At 33.6% G+C, this 16,017-nt stretch overlaps 1 protein-coding gene across 4 annotated transcripts in view; it reads right to left on the reverse strand.

The window, feature by feature from the left end:
- Positions 1–16,017, reverse strand: part of LOC138715542 (uncharacterized) — a 93,754-nt gene that overhangs the window by 30,778 nt on the left and 46,959 nt on the right. For all 4 annotated transcript variants that reach the window (XM_069848592.1, XM_069848591.1, XM_069848594.1 and 1 more), the window contains one exon: positions 6,181–6,391. In XM_069848592.1, the coding sequence (XP_069704693.1) occupies positions 6,181–6,391 (211 nt within the window). The remainder of the gene's footprint in view (positions 1–6,180; positions 6,392–16,017) is intronic.

Below are 16,017 nucleotides of genomic sequence, written 5' to 3' on the forward strand. Positions count from 1 at the left end.
TCACGATTTATCCAAGCTGTCTGTAATGCCTAAAGCACAGAGTTGCATTTTTTCCTCTTGCAACTTGGATTTTATGAAGCACCTTTGTTTGTATCTACTAAACAATTTTTAGGACTGTATTACTTACTACTAATCAGAAATAGTGACTGTATTGATAAAATATGGTTACTTCGAGTCTTTCAATATTGCTAGGGTGACCAGACGTCCTCTCTTATCCAGACATGTCCTCCTTTTTAGGCCTTTGTCTGGGGTCCAGGCAGATTTTAAAAAAATCAAGAAATGTCCTCCTTTTGGTAACTTGAATGCCTGATATTTTGAAATTATCTGATTTAACGCCTTTTTCAAGTAATTTGTCTGTAAGTGGCAGCAGCATGAATGGAATATACTCTTTGCCAATGATCATATCATAACTCTCTTTGCTAACTCTAAATAGATATATTCTGTCCTTTTTAATAATTATTATAGTTCCCTTGACTTTCATATGTAGCTAACTGTAAAATCATTGTTATTAAGTTTTATCATAATTATTTTGTAATAAAAGAAATATTAACATACCTTCGGAATGTGTACTATATGTCTTTCTCGTGTTAAATTCTATTGTACCTGGTTTACATGTTTTGGCCTGGTATGGGCCTTCTTCAGAACTGGTTGTTGCTGGCCTTTTGTTTTGTTTCCTGTGGGGGTGTGTTTGTGTAGTGTAATGTGAAGTCAAAGAGTGTGTGTGTTCTGAAATTGAGTTGTGTGTTGAGAATTTCATTTGGATGTGTTTTAGTGTGTTTTTATATTTCGTATTGTTCTAGTGTGTTTAATTTCTAGCTTTTTGGTTGGATGTGTAGAATTTCCATGTCTGTGTTGATGTCTTTGTAGGTGTGGTTAGCATTTGTGACGTGTTCTGCATATGTGGATGTGTTTTGTAATTTTGTTAGGGCTGTGATGTGTTCTTTGTAACGTGTTTGAAATGATCTGTCTGTCTGTCCTATGTAGAAGGTGTTGCATTTGAGTTTGTATAAGCCTGTGTGGTTGTGTGGTTAACCAGGTACGATAGAATTTAACACGAGAAAGACATATAATACACATTCCGAAATCATATAGTGTTAAAATTTGTGTAATCAAGATGTATATATATTAACATATTTTTAAGTATGATATAAGCCTAAATCTGTACTGTAAATATTTTGTAATAAAATAGATATTGATGTAATTTAAAGTTTAAATTATAGGCCTAAGCCTAAATCTAAGTACATATTTTCTGTCCTCTTTTTTCGAACAATGTCCTCCTTTTTTAAACTTTGTGTCCTCTTTTTTTATCAACGTGAATCTGGTCACCCTAAATATTGCAGGTTTATGAAAGAATTGCTGCTCTGTTATACATGCTACAAGATTCCAATGGGATTTCCAATGGTCACTGCTAGGAGCACTGATTTACAGCATTGTTTCCATTACTTATCAAATGCCCTGGTAATACTTTTCTTTGCATGGGGGATACAGTGATTAAGAGAAACATTCTAGTTCAAAATTTGACTCAAAATAGTCATAATTTTATGCTTTCTCGACCTATGTATAATCTTGGTATGTTTCAGTGTCCATTCAAATAATTGTGTACAGCAGTTACTCTCCTGCAGTTCAGAAATATGGAAATGACTCATGTCGCGAGATGTGGAAGAATAATTATTGTTCAAATATACCAATCCGCAGAAGTCCCAATAGTCATTAAAGCAAAAATGAAAAGTGTTCTTGAAACGAATTATGGGTTTAATGTGATATGCCATATTCGAAATATACTATTAGATTCACAAAGCTGTTGTTCACTTGGTGATATAGCAAGAAATACTGTGTCATATTTCAGATTTGCTCTAGTTACGTCTTGCGATGGAGAACGAACATTTTCAGGGTACAAAAATACTACTTTTCTGAACATATTTTATTTGATATATTTTTGATACTGTATTGTATTGTATTTATTAACATTCTATGGTATTCATACATTGCTTCACAACTAGAATATGGAATAAGTCAAAAAGCTTAATACTATTATAAAGTCTTAATTTATAGTCAGAGTCGAGATGAAATATATACAGACGAGATTTACAATATAGTCTACTAGTACAACACAAAGTTTTAGTATCAATTTCATGAAGCGTTATTGAATGTCATGAATTCACCTACACAATAGAAGGCGTGAGAAATTAGGCACTTCTTTAATTTGGCCCTAAATAATCTTATGTTTTGAATTTCATAATGTACATTATTATTAATTGTAACAAGACTAGACACATATTATTATTACGTATTTTGTTTGTTTGTTATATGGGTAAATTATTTTATATTGAAAATTAGGAAGAATGTAAGTGCCAATTATTATTTTTTACATAGGCTAATTGTTCATTCTGTTTATTCTGAGGCCATGAATCACTGGCACAAAGATAAGTTTCGTTACCCCTCGACTGTACATGTTTGTTTTGCTGGTGTGTTGACATTGAGAGCTGCATCACTACTGTTCATTCGGTAGATATAGACTACAGACCAAGCTCACACAACTTGACAGTTTCGGTATGAACTTCTTACCTCTGATATCATAATACACTGCTCTCTTAAATTGACTGAGGATATTGGGAATTAAATCAAAGACTTTCCAAAAACATGCTATGAAATGTTTCATATAAATCAGTTTTTATCTTGAAAAGGAAGCAAAAACGAGAAAAATTGTATTAACTTTTTTGTTTGAAACATCTCAAAGAATAACCCCTTGAAATTAATGATATTCATCGTAATTTATTCCTCACCCAAAGTAACAGGTCTACTTTTATATTGTCATGAAAATTTCCCAGATTCTTAAAAAAAGAAGAAAAACTACCACTGCTTCTTTGGATTGTTTTTGTAAAATAAAGTACAAAACATTAAGGGGAGAGGATGGTATTTTTTGGTGAAAAATAAGTTAATTTTAAAAAAAGAAAAAAAAAAATCTTTAAAATACTCTGTGATATGTGTGGAATGCAAAGCATAACATTTTGTGGGTATTTGTGCCCTTATCGGATGTTGAGTCGCCATTTTTAAACTTCCTGCTTTATGGATTTTTAAATCAGTCGCCCACTTTTATTGTTGTTTCTGGTAAATTAAATTTTCAGAAGTTAAAGATTATCCAAACTCTAATAGACTTGAATTATAAAAAAAAAATGAATATTCTTCTATTAACATTAACTTATTTAGTTAATACTAATATAAAATTAATTGAAATAATTTAATTTTAATTAATTAATTCTATTTTAAAATATAAGCATACTGGTATTAAAATATGCTACAAAAATAATAAATTTACTTTCGAAGGGAACAAGAGTAAGGTGATCTGCGGAACTGTTCCGACTTAAAAAAGTGGTCCCCACTTCAAAAAAGTTTGGGAAACTCTGAATTAAAATAATGCATTAAATACAATGTTAAGTTCAAGTAACTTCAAATTTACAACACTGAGAAATTCTGATAACAGCCATTCCAGTTGTCACAGATGTTACATTTCTTATACTATTTTCAAACTCTATATATTGAAAATGAAGTGACCTTTGTCAATTTTTATTATTAGAATCAATTTAGACGATCAGTATCATTTTACAGAAAAAAAGGTTGTTGAATAATATTTATTATTATTGCAGAAAATAAAGAAAAGGTTCCATCACAGATGTTACAAGGTTTGTGAACTCACTTCACACCTTATTAACAAAAAGTGTAAAACTCAAGTCTCTGTCTCAAGCAAAAAGATATTCATGCTCATAATGTCCATGTGAAAGCTATGCAAATCTCATGACGTCCAATTAGTTCACAAAAACATAATCGCTAAATATTTTATAGCTATTTCTTTCACGTCACGGAAGTTACACACATTTTGTCATGGATGTTACAGATGAGTTAATGTCTTAATTTTTAAGTTTCAAAACAACTGTGACATTTCTAAGTCAAAATATTCACTTGAACTGTAAGATTAATTATTAACCCGAACTACTGAAAATAAATGGCAGAAAGAATATAGTACAGACTAAAAAGTTCCTTGATCCTGGAATTAACAGTGCAGACCCTCAAAACATTTCTTCAACAATAGCTCCTTGAAAAACATACATTAACAGCTCATCTCTCTATGAGTAAATGCTGCAAACTTTAGGGAAACCAAACAGTACCTATTACCTAGCCAAGACAACTAAGATTCAATGCCCAAAAACTTGTAAAATATTTTCCTTTTGAAAATAAAACATTAGATCATATTAATCTACTAATTATCAACATGATGTGCGAGAGGTACAGGAGAAAAATATACTCTTTCACAAATTATTGAATCATTTACAAAACACCTCCCAACATAAAGATGAGATGTGGTAAATAAGTGCAGTAGTGGCAAAAAAAAAACCAGACCGACCCTTGCAACTGATTTCAGAGCTTTGTTCACTACAGAACACGATAGACTGGCAACTAAGACTTCCGTGGTTCGAATCCTGTTTGGGAAGGAAACTCTTTTTTGCTCCTTATTCAAATTTATTCCCAATACTTTTCGATTGCAGTGATATTTTACTCTTAATTAACTTATTATTTCCAGAACATGAATTTTACCAGCAATCGAAAAGTATTAGGAATAAATCTGAATAAGGAACAAAAAAAAAAAAGTTTCCTTCCCAGGCAGAATTCGGACCACGAAAGTCTTAGTTACCAGCCTATCGTGCTCTGGAGTGAACAAGGCTCTGAAATCAGCTACAAGGGTCAGTCCTGTTTTTTTTTTGCCACTACTGTACATAAGCAAGACATCGTTATTGTTAATACTATATTATTATTATTATTATTATTATTATTATTATTATTATTATTATTATTATTATTAAGCTGCGGATTTATGCCTATATGCCTATTTTAATCCTTCACCTGAAGGCGGAAGATTTTAGGTTACATATTCACTTTAAGACATTGTGAGAATTATATGCGAATTCTATAGTGCCTTTAACTGCCTATTTCACTAGTAAATGCCTATTTGCTTATAAATGCCTAAAAGTTGCCTAAATATCCGTATTATATATTATACTTGAATTTACTGACCATTCTATCGATAGTTTTTGAATCTGTAATTTGTTTCTTTCTTATTAGCAGAGGGAAGTGATATAGAATTATCAATCATTCTGTGTGTTACGTTTTACTGCCACCAGAGAGCGGAGAAATCGAATAATTTAAAATCAACCAATAAGAAAAAATGTATTTCGAGAGCTGCATGAGGTAGTTGACTAGGGTAATTGTTTCAAACTGTGTATCCGTTTTGTGAGTTTGTGAATTGAGTATGGAGTTGGGTTTTCTGCTATAATACGTGAAATATACCATGGAGATATGCCAAAGCAAAAGTCATCAGAAGCACTGATTTGAATATACATTGACATTACTGCGTTCCCACTGGTTTGGTTCCCAGCTGAGACTGGATCCCTGAAGTATTGCCCCATCACTTCATGTGAAGTGGAAGGGAGTTTCTCCCAATTTAAGAACATTCTTACAGACAATAGACACCAGTTCTCAGTACAACATTTGGACGAATATTTAATTATTCACTGCCATAATGACATTACTATAGAAAGTAGTGTATAATGCTATGCTATGGTCGTGTTAGGCATTGGGAATTAGAAATTTGTTAGTGCCTTTTTAAATGCCTATTTTAGAATTTTGAATGCCTATTTTACCTGCCATTTCAACTGTTTTTAGTGCCTAAAAATCCGCAGCTTGATGATGATGATAATGATTATTATTATTATTATTATTATTATTATTATTATTATTATTATTATTATTATTATTATTATTATTATTATTATTATTATTATAGTACAAGGCATTGTGATTTTACCCTCTTTGGTGATATCTGGTATTAGTTGTCAATACTGAAGAGACAGCCAAATCAGCCATTTAAGAACTGCTCTTAAATGATCCTCACTATGATATATGCTATTTTTTTTTTTAAATTAGTGCCTCTAAACGTTTCAGACAGATCTTAAGCACTGAGAGATATAAAAATTCTGATGGCATACAGCAGTTACAGCAGTTGAACAAAAGAAAACACATGCACACTCACATGTGCATGTATGTACACACGAACACACACCAACATTATCACTCTACTATTATTATAAATTTGAATGCCTGACTACGGTATTACAGCATTATAAATACCTTCGCTCTCTTTGTGTGCACTTCTGGATGTATCATCAACTCTATTTCCATTTTCTTCTCCTGTACCAGCACTAGATACTCCTTCCTTTTTCTTTTCAAGTCTCACTTTTTCCTTTTCATCAAAGTCTTCAGCATACATGTCCAATGCATCATCATAATTTATTGCTGATCTACTCTCTTTCTTGACAATTTTACGTTCTGAATCCTCAATCTGAAATGAACATAAATGCAATAAATAATAATTACAAGTTACCAAAATTCTAGAAATAATAAAAAAAAATATGTTTTATTTCATGACACTCGCAACTTCCGAGGTTATATCAGGACAGCCGGTGTGCTGGAATTTTGTCCCACAAGAGTTCTTTTATATGCCAGTAAATCTATTGACATGAGCCTTTCACATTTAAGGAACCTCGGACACAGAAAACCAGCACTCTGCTGACTGTGCCACCAGGCCGACTCTTAAAATAATTAAAAATTTAATTTCAACTAAAATTTTTCCAAATTACCCATTCTTTTATGTAATGTAATGTTTTATTTTAATTGACAGAATTAAGGACATTCATCCTTCTGTTCCACTCAATCAGTATGATATAAAATTAGTACACTGCTGTAAACAAAACATAATTAATATAACAGAATAGCTACATAATACATCATTAATAGGTACCAGATTTTTAGGTTTTTAAAAAGACCATTTTAGGTTTTTGGAATAAGTGAATTAGGTTTTATGTCCAATTTGTGAAAGGGATCACAAAAACTCTCCAATCATTAAAAATGTATCCTTACAGTTATTCTTAAAACATAAATATATATTTATTAAGGCAACATGGACCACGAACCTGACCTTTTCAAGAACCAAACTATTTAACAAAATTGATAAGATTCGAAATTTTTGCTCCTTCCCCTTTAACATTATTTGTAGTTTGAATAAATTACTATAACAATTAACATTTTATCTAATATAATTTGCCTTCATATAACAATATAAATTTCAATTTAATAGATAAAAAGTACAGTGCACACAACTTTTGAATTCAATTTGTTCAGACTTGATCAAGAATTATTTTAAAAAGTAACAAACAAACAAAAGAACATTATTTACTTGTACTGTTCCTGGTTGCAATATATGACTAAATACTTTTCAAGATTCTCGACGTTTTCTATTGCCTCTCAAAATACAAGAACGAAAAAAGTTTTTTGACAGCACATGATGTCAAAGGTGCAAATTTCATCGCTGCCACTGCAGCAGGTACCCACAGTAACTGACAATTGAAGCTTTTCCCCCTGGAGAACTGAGCACACATTTTTCACTTTTTCAAACCCTGGATTCCTCTGCAATACTTTCTTCAGTTTTAATGTGATGGCTTCACCCATGGGTCCTGGTACTTCTTTCTGTAGAAAAGAGTCAGTGACACCAATTGCATCTTTCGGTTGTAACAACGAAGATTCCAAGTACTCAATATATTCTGGAAGGTCGCTGAAATTTGCCTTGAGGAAAGCAAGGGAGTCATAGATGTATAGATGTTATCACTGCTAAGTAGAGGTTTTGCCTTAGGGATTGAGGCAGCCTCCTCCACATCGAGAGTGTTCTTTCCTCTCTCTCTCTTTACTCGTATCTCGAAATGTACTGATATTACTTAAAAAAAATGTATATATATATATATATATATATATATATATATATATATATATATATATATAACATATATAACGCAGTAAATACAGGACAATGCTTATCAACAATGATTTAGGTTTTTTAGGTACTAAGGTCCAATTTAGGTTTTTTTTAGGTTCAACAGAATTCACATAGCTCCTATGATCATGATTCGGAAAAGTATTGAAGAAATTAGGAGTTAGAAGCAAGGAAAAAAATAGGTAAAAAAACCTAATCATTAATGTAATACAATAAAAACAGTTTCTTTTGTCATCCCAAAATACCAATAAAATAATTATGTAATAGTAAATAATAATAATAATAATAATAATAATAATAATAATAATAATAATAATATATTACTATTATTATTATACCTACAATATAATGAAATAATTAAACTCAATCACATGATTACAATAATTATAACTTCAATTTGACTATGTTCGTAAGAAATTGCTTAGCCTATTCTTGAAAGTAGTTATTGTCTGGTAGTTCCTAATATTTGAGTAGAGAATTCTGTTGACAAGGGACTGAGACAGCAAAAGAGAATGAATAGTAATAATAAAAATAATAATGGTTTTATTTAACCTGGCAGAGTTAAGGCCATAGAGCCTTCTCTAAACACTGAACTCAACATTCTATGATGAGGAATTGCTAGGATTTGACTCTCCTGTGACCACTGGTAGTGACTAGACCACCAAAAGTGCTTATAATCAGCAGTAGGGCTCGGATTTCTATTACTACAAACTCTGGAAATATCTATGCACTTATATCATAAGAATACTAAAATATGGCAAAAATTAAATATAGCCTAAAAATTACTTTAAAAACTCTGTATTGGCTGTTCTACAAAATTGTTTTCGGGAATATTAACTCTTTATACTGGCCATAGCAAACAGTTCAGCCTATAAAAATAGCAGGGGTAGAAGACAGATGAAAAATATCCAATGTCTGTCCTTGCATGACTAATTTTGTTACAGCTATGTTAACAGAGTCACTGACTGTTATGGCAACACTAGAATTAGAACCTCTTAAGTGTCACATGTTTGGAAGGGGTGAAGAGGATGAAGGTGAGACCGATCAGCAACAATTTGACCATAATCCATCCTAACATTCTTTTGTCCTTTGTGTTTTGACAACTTACTGCTGGCGAATCCAGTTATCTTCAAACTTCATTGAACCACAAAATATTTCTAAAGAAAATAAATCTAAATAAATAGCCAAATGTAAACAAAATCTCGTGCCATTATTGACACAAAACATGTTTGGAGAACTGTTAAAACTATTGTAATAAATAACTGTTGTTGTTGTTGTTTGCTAATGCTGAATTTCTGACAACGAAATCATTAATTCTCTCGCTCTCCAGTATTTTTCACTCAAGGACACTAAGTTGATAGTGGCTGGGCAGTGCTGAAGATGATTTTGATGCATTTCCTCTTGAAGATCACATAAGGGGCAGAATGGTGAAGGAGATATTCCAATCCTGTGGAGATGCTTGGCCAAGCAGTCATGGTCCGTAAACAGTCTAAAAATTGCAACTGCATTCTTCCTTGGGTGTCCAGGGACGTTTTGGGTTGAGACAGATTCGCACCTTTTATTTTTTGAAATTTGGAGATGATGATTTGTTATAATTTTGTGGTATTGTGAAGTAATCATTTTTTTTGTTGTATAATAGGATAATTGTGTAGCAGGTTTCTGAATAGTACCACAGCCCTTTTTGGCAAGATAATCAGTAGCATCATTGCCAGTCAATCCGCAGTGTGCTGATATGCATTGAAAAACTATTTTTTTGTAATAAATAAATAAAAATATGTCTTTCTCCCATTTTTGATCAAATATGACTTAATAGTAAAATATGCATTTTTATAATCAATAAACACCGTGACATGTTTAGAAAAGCTAGAAATATGTTGTTGTTGTTGTTTTCTAATGCCAGGCGTTTGACAATAAAGTCATTTGACCTCTTGCACTCCAATATTTTTCAAAGATATTATCATGACTAGCCACTGAAGCACAGATTCTGAGGTGTTCCGAATCCATTTCTTGGTTTGAGTTGCACAATGGGCAATATGTTTAATTTAACTTAAGCTTATAAAAATATGACATGTTACAGAAATCCAATCCCTATTCAAAAATACTAAGCACCAAGTTACACCTATAGCTTGGAATTATTATGGCTGAAAGGTACAACATTTCAGAATCTTCTTTTCAGGAGATGTGAGATGAATCTGATGTTTCATTCCCAAACAACTAGAGCACAGACTTTCCAATACAGGCAAGTCTAAGTAAAATTTATAAGGACAATGATGATGTCGGATTAAGTTTTACCAGAATATTCTCTTTTCCTGTGCTGTCATTTCACAATTGCTTCATAATTGACACAATCATCCTTATGGCTATTGCAGAAATCAATGGAAATCTATTACATTGTACCTATCATTTTCCAGAAGACCACTGCCATGGGATTTCTGTGGTAAATGGTCTATAGAACAAATAACTGAGAAATCCCTGGTAGCTAACACTACTTGAGTTGTCAGTTAGGGTACATTGAGAAACACAAAGTGAACCTACTTTACACTACATAGATTAAAGCCTCTTTTACACAGTGACAGTTCTCTCATGAGAGTTGCTATAGTTCACTCTCATGATGGGAAGTGTTTACATGAGATTCAGAATGAGACCATACTGTCATAAAAAGCGTTAGAAGTGGGAATGGTTGAAGCCATGGCCAGAATTATTAAATTAAGGAGAAAATAAATTAACATTTTAACGCATTGTATTCTTCACCTGACATAATTAGGAACATTAAATCCAGACGTTTGAGATGGGCAGGGGATGTAGCACATATGGGCAAATCCAGAAATGCATATAGAGTGTTAGTTGGGAGGCCGGAGGGAAAAAGACCTTTGGGGAGACCAAGACGTAGATGGGAAGATAATATTAAAATGGATTTGAGGGAGGTGGGGTATGATGATAAAGACTGGATTAATCTTGCTCAGGATAGGGACCAATGGCGGGCTTATGTGAGGGCAGCAATGAACCTTCGGGTTCCTTAAAAGCCAGTAAGTAAGTATGATTAATTCTGCTTAATTTGGTGTTCGGTTTATTAAAATATTCTAATATTTACTATTTTAAACATATTTTTAAAAAATATTAGTGTATTTGTGTTTTAGAGAAAAAATTTACCACTCTTCACAAAAAAAAAATTATTATCTCAGGAACTAATTGTCTTAGAAGGCTGTGGTTTGGCTTGTTTTATAGTAAAATTAATGCTTCATAAAGCCTGTGTTTCAAAATTTTGCCCATTCTGATGAAGAACTCAGAATACTAATGAATAATTTAATAATGTTGTTTGGCACTGAGTTCCAAAAATGTGTCTGTTGGTATGTCAACGTTGGAACTTAGTATACTAGATGCTGTACTCACATTTAATGATGGATACATTGCAAGAATACAGTTGTTGAAGGATCCAGGTATTCAAATAGGATATAACCTCAGTGGCGTATACTGGTTAAAGGGTTTGGGCTACCGCTGACCCTATTATTACACAAAATATATCTAACAATTACTTTAATTTTAATTACTATGGTAAAACTAATAATACAAAATTATTACATTATGTTATATTATAAACTTTTTCTTTTGTAATTTCCTTGGGCTACCGCCAGTAGCCCGCAAAATACGCCCCTGTATAACCTCGAAAAACATGGAGAACTTGGACTCATTGCGAATGAGATAATGGTAACAAACACTTGAATACAATCCACAGAGGCCAGTCGAGAGAGCCAGGAGCTTCGAAGGGCCGCCTGTAGAGCGATCTGAAAACCAGAAGAAGTTACGGGATGATGAATGAAAGGATGATAGGGGAGAAAAGGAAGTGGCGTAGTTGAATGGGGTTCCAATTGTCTGATAAAGTTACCTGATATTCATCCATAGGGGTGAGGGAAAAACCTTGAAAAAACTTCACCCAGGCAATTCGTCCTGACCAAGAATCGAACCCGTGCCTGCTGGGTTCGGAGTTAGGCTCGCTAACCCCTCACTCACAATGGTGGACTAACTCTGGAATTAACTGTCACTGTCCTGATGGAGTGGAAGAGAAGGCCTGATGGCCTTAACCTTACCAGAATAAATAAAAAGTAGTAATAATAATAATAATAATAATTATTATTATTATTATTATTATTATAAATAACCCACACTTGTTCTCCTTATCTCCTTAGCAATTAGAATAATAATTGGAGCAAAGGCTAGAGAATCGTGTAGACCATTTTTTTTAATGAGAGATTCTGGACTTAACAAATCAGTACATATACTCATTAATAAATTTATTCTTATGTAATGAAGAAAATTTTCTAACTAATTCAACCATACATAGCACAAATACCCGCAGAAAGAATGATTTTCATACACCATCATCAAATTTATCATGCTATCAAAGGGGAGTACGTTACATGGCAATAAAAATTTTCAATGGTCTTCCTGAAGACATTAATGGCCGGTTTGTCCAAGTATTGTTAGAACACTTAACGACTGTTAAATCTTCAACAGTTTGTTAAATACAGTTTTTCCATTTGTTCAACACCAGTTTGGCCTAACAGATTCTTAACCGTTTGTTAACTTTAAATGTAGGATTTCAGGCCGTTAACTCATTTAACAAACAGTTAAACATGGCGGATAACACCACAGCTGTTCAGACAAAAGTTGTGAAAATAACATGTTATGTTTCTCTTTGAGGAATGTTTACAGTAAGGGCCGGTTTCACCAAGCTTCAGTAAATCAGTCCAAATGAAACATTAGCTAGTACTGAACATTAAAATATTTTCACGAGTACGTTTGTATGTGCACTCTTCCCCTAGACTTCAAGCCGAGTAGCTATATGTGCCTCGTCACGCTAGTTACGCCATGACTCCTCGATGGAGTAGTCAGTAGCGAGTTGGATTGCTATGCCGGGGGCCCGTGTTCAATTCTCAGCGATAACTTTTTTTTTTTATTAATATAACTAATTTTTATACATGTTACCTTTCTTCATTTTTTTAATTTTGTGTACTGGAACGAATTATTTCGCAACTCTGGCTCCACTAGGAGAATTTAAAAAACTCTTGGGAGATCAATTTTCTTCCCGAAATAAAACAAAGATAAACGAACAAATTAAAGAAAAATAAAATAAATGCACATGTGGATCTAATACTTCATCCACATGCCACCGGCGTCTATCACTCCCTGGAATTTTCGGGGCATTGAGTCCACCAGATCTCGGAAATAGTTCTGGTCCTTAGCGAAATCTTTCCAGGTAGCCAGAACTTGATCCCAGAACTGATCTGGATTTTGAGGTGGGATGTCTCGATATTTGTCAATCCTCCTCTTTTTCATGCTTTTCCGTGAACCGTCTTTGAACGTTTATGGTGGTGTGCGCGGGGTGATTATCCTGCTGGAAAATAAAATTTCCATCGGAAAGAAAACGATTATAAATTCCAAGAATCCAGCTCTTTCGCTTCTGTTTTAAAGCCAGTGCAAACATATCTTATCGCTAGCTATAATATAATTCTAATAAATGAAAGTTAATATACCAATTAAGTTTTGTTATGTTTGAATGCACATTATGTATTAATTTACTAATATTTCTTAGGTACCGGTAAGTAGTTATAATAATCACTTTCATGTCTTAAAATAAAACTCAGTTGTATGCTACTTAGTTGACTAGTTTCAGCTTTGTCTCAGCTGTTTTTATGATATTCTAACCTATGATCAGTTTCTTCTAAAATTTTGAGTACCGGTACTACGATCTTCGTGACGTGGTATCTTTTGTGAATTTTTGTGTCATTCAAATTTTTAAAATGATCGGTTTTTAAATGGTTAATATTATCTCCATTTGACTCTTAATTTTCGAGCAGTTCCAGATATAACAATTCTGCGTCGAAACGTTCCGCATTTTATATTGCAACTAATGAATAATTAAAAATTTAAAGACGGAAATTACTATCACTAAATTTAATGATAGTTTTACTGGTTCGTTAGGCTAAAGATGCTTGGTGAGATATAAAAATGATTTAATGAACCAGTAAATAAATTAATGAATCATTAAAACCTTAATGAAGCTTTGTGAAACCAGCCATAAGACTGGTAATTGTTATATATTGTTAAAATTAATTCGTGTCGCGATATGACTTTTGTTAGAAGTTAAAGCGACAATAAATAAATAAATAGAAAAAAAAAAGACTGGTAATATATAATTTAAAAGATATTTTGGAATATTAATATAGGAAAGATAATCTTCATAAGTCAACTGATTATCATACTGACGCTTATTTCGATGCTGAGCTATTATCCATTTAATATTGAGGAAATGTGCGGTCTTAACGTGGCAAGAAATTGAAGTCAGATCTGAATATCCTACAAACAGAAATAGGCCACTTGTTCCAATTCACCAGCTACTATTAACTCTAGATTCTATGTTACTGGCTCTTCAACTATAGCCGATGTCAATAGTACTTCAAAATACACAGTGAGTAAATAATAAAATGTTTCAGCAGCAATTGCTTCTTTAGGACGAAATTACATATAATTTATACATGGACCTGAATTAGAGAATTTTATATCATACGGAATTCTCCTCGGGGTTTTGTGTACAGTTGACTACACACATTCGTGTAATTATTGTCACCTGGTGGTCATAATGCTGAGATTTTTCTAAACAGAAATTCATATTTAGCATTATAAAATATAACCATACTTATAATAATTATTATTATTCATTAGTAGTCAATGCAACTTTCATTTATCAACTCTCTGTACTGTATGACTCATGGCTACTGTAACAGGTTACGATTTTACACATGTTTCATGACTTACTCTAAAGTACAGAATTTAAATAATAATAGCAGCCAATAAGAAGTTGTCTTATACAGGGTGTATCAAAAATACGTGTACAAACTTCAGGCATGGGTTCCTTACACCAAAAGAAGGAAAAAAGTTCATATGAACATATGTCCCATAATCCTTTGTTTCCCCGTTATTCATTTATTACTAAAAGTTTGCGTTCAACGGCCTTCGAGGTCCAACCTCAAAACTTCATTTCTTTATGCACTCATTCATAGAAGGCTGTGACTCGTTGTAGCAGAAATGGACTGCAGATGGCGAAGTGTTGCCATGGAGACTTGTTTACATGTGTCATTTGTCATTAGTCTGTCTTCAACGTTGCAATTGTGAACGTGGAGTGAGTTAACGTGTTTCGTTCAACCATGGCAGGACGATATTCATTTCGTGAGCAGGCTGACGTCATTTTTATGTATGGTCGCGCGAATGGTAATGGACGCGAGGCTGTACAGCTGTATCAGATGGCGTTTCCAGACTGAAGACAACCGAATCATCAAACCTTTGTTGCTGTGTATCGTCGCGTTGCTGAGACAGGAACCATTGCACCACAGACTGGTGATCGAGGAAGACCAAGAGTTGTTCGTACGCCGAACCTCGAAGAAGACATTTTACACTGTGCCAAAGACGATCCAGGTATCAGTACAAGACAATTGGCTGTGGCAACTGGTACATCACACAGTACAGCATGGAGGGTACTTCACGAGCAGCTCTTGTATCCGCAACGTGTGCAGGGCCTTTCGCCTGCCGATTATCCACCACGGGAGAACTTTTGCCGATGGTTTCTAGCACAAATAGTCAATCCATTGTTTGTCTCATCAGTTTTGTTTACAGACGAGGCAATGTTTGGGAGAGATGGAATTACCAATTTCCACAATGAACACGTATGGGCAGATCGGAATCCTCGTGCTGTATTTCAGGCTGGACATCAGCAACAATTTAGGATTAATGTGTGGGCTGGAATTGTAGGCGACTGTCTGGTAGGTCCATACGTTCTACCAGCACGTCTTACAGGTGCTATCTACAGGGACTTTATCCAAACACTCTTCCAGAATTACTGTACGAAGATGTGCCTCTGAACATAAGACAAAACATGTGGTTCATGCATGATGGGGCTCCAGCACATTTTAGTCGCCTTGTTCGAGATACACTGACTGGTGTCTACCATGACAGATGGACAGGCAGAGGAGGACCAGTTCAATGGCCAGCACGTTCTCCCGACCTCAATCCTTTGGATTTTTATCTTTGGGGGCACCTTAAACAATTGGTTTATGGAGCAGACATCCCGGATCAAGAAACTCTTCATC

The sequence above is a fragment of the Periplaneta americana genome, chromosome 15 (assembly GCF_040183065.1).
Source record: "Periplaneta americana isolate PAMFEO1 chromosome 15, P.americana_PAMFEO1_priV1, whole genome shotgun sequence".
Taxonomy (NCBI): domain Eukaryota; kingdom Metazoa; phylum Arthropoda; class Insecta; order Blattodea; family Blattidae; genus Periplaneta; species Periplaneta americana.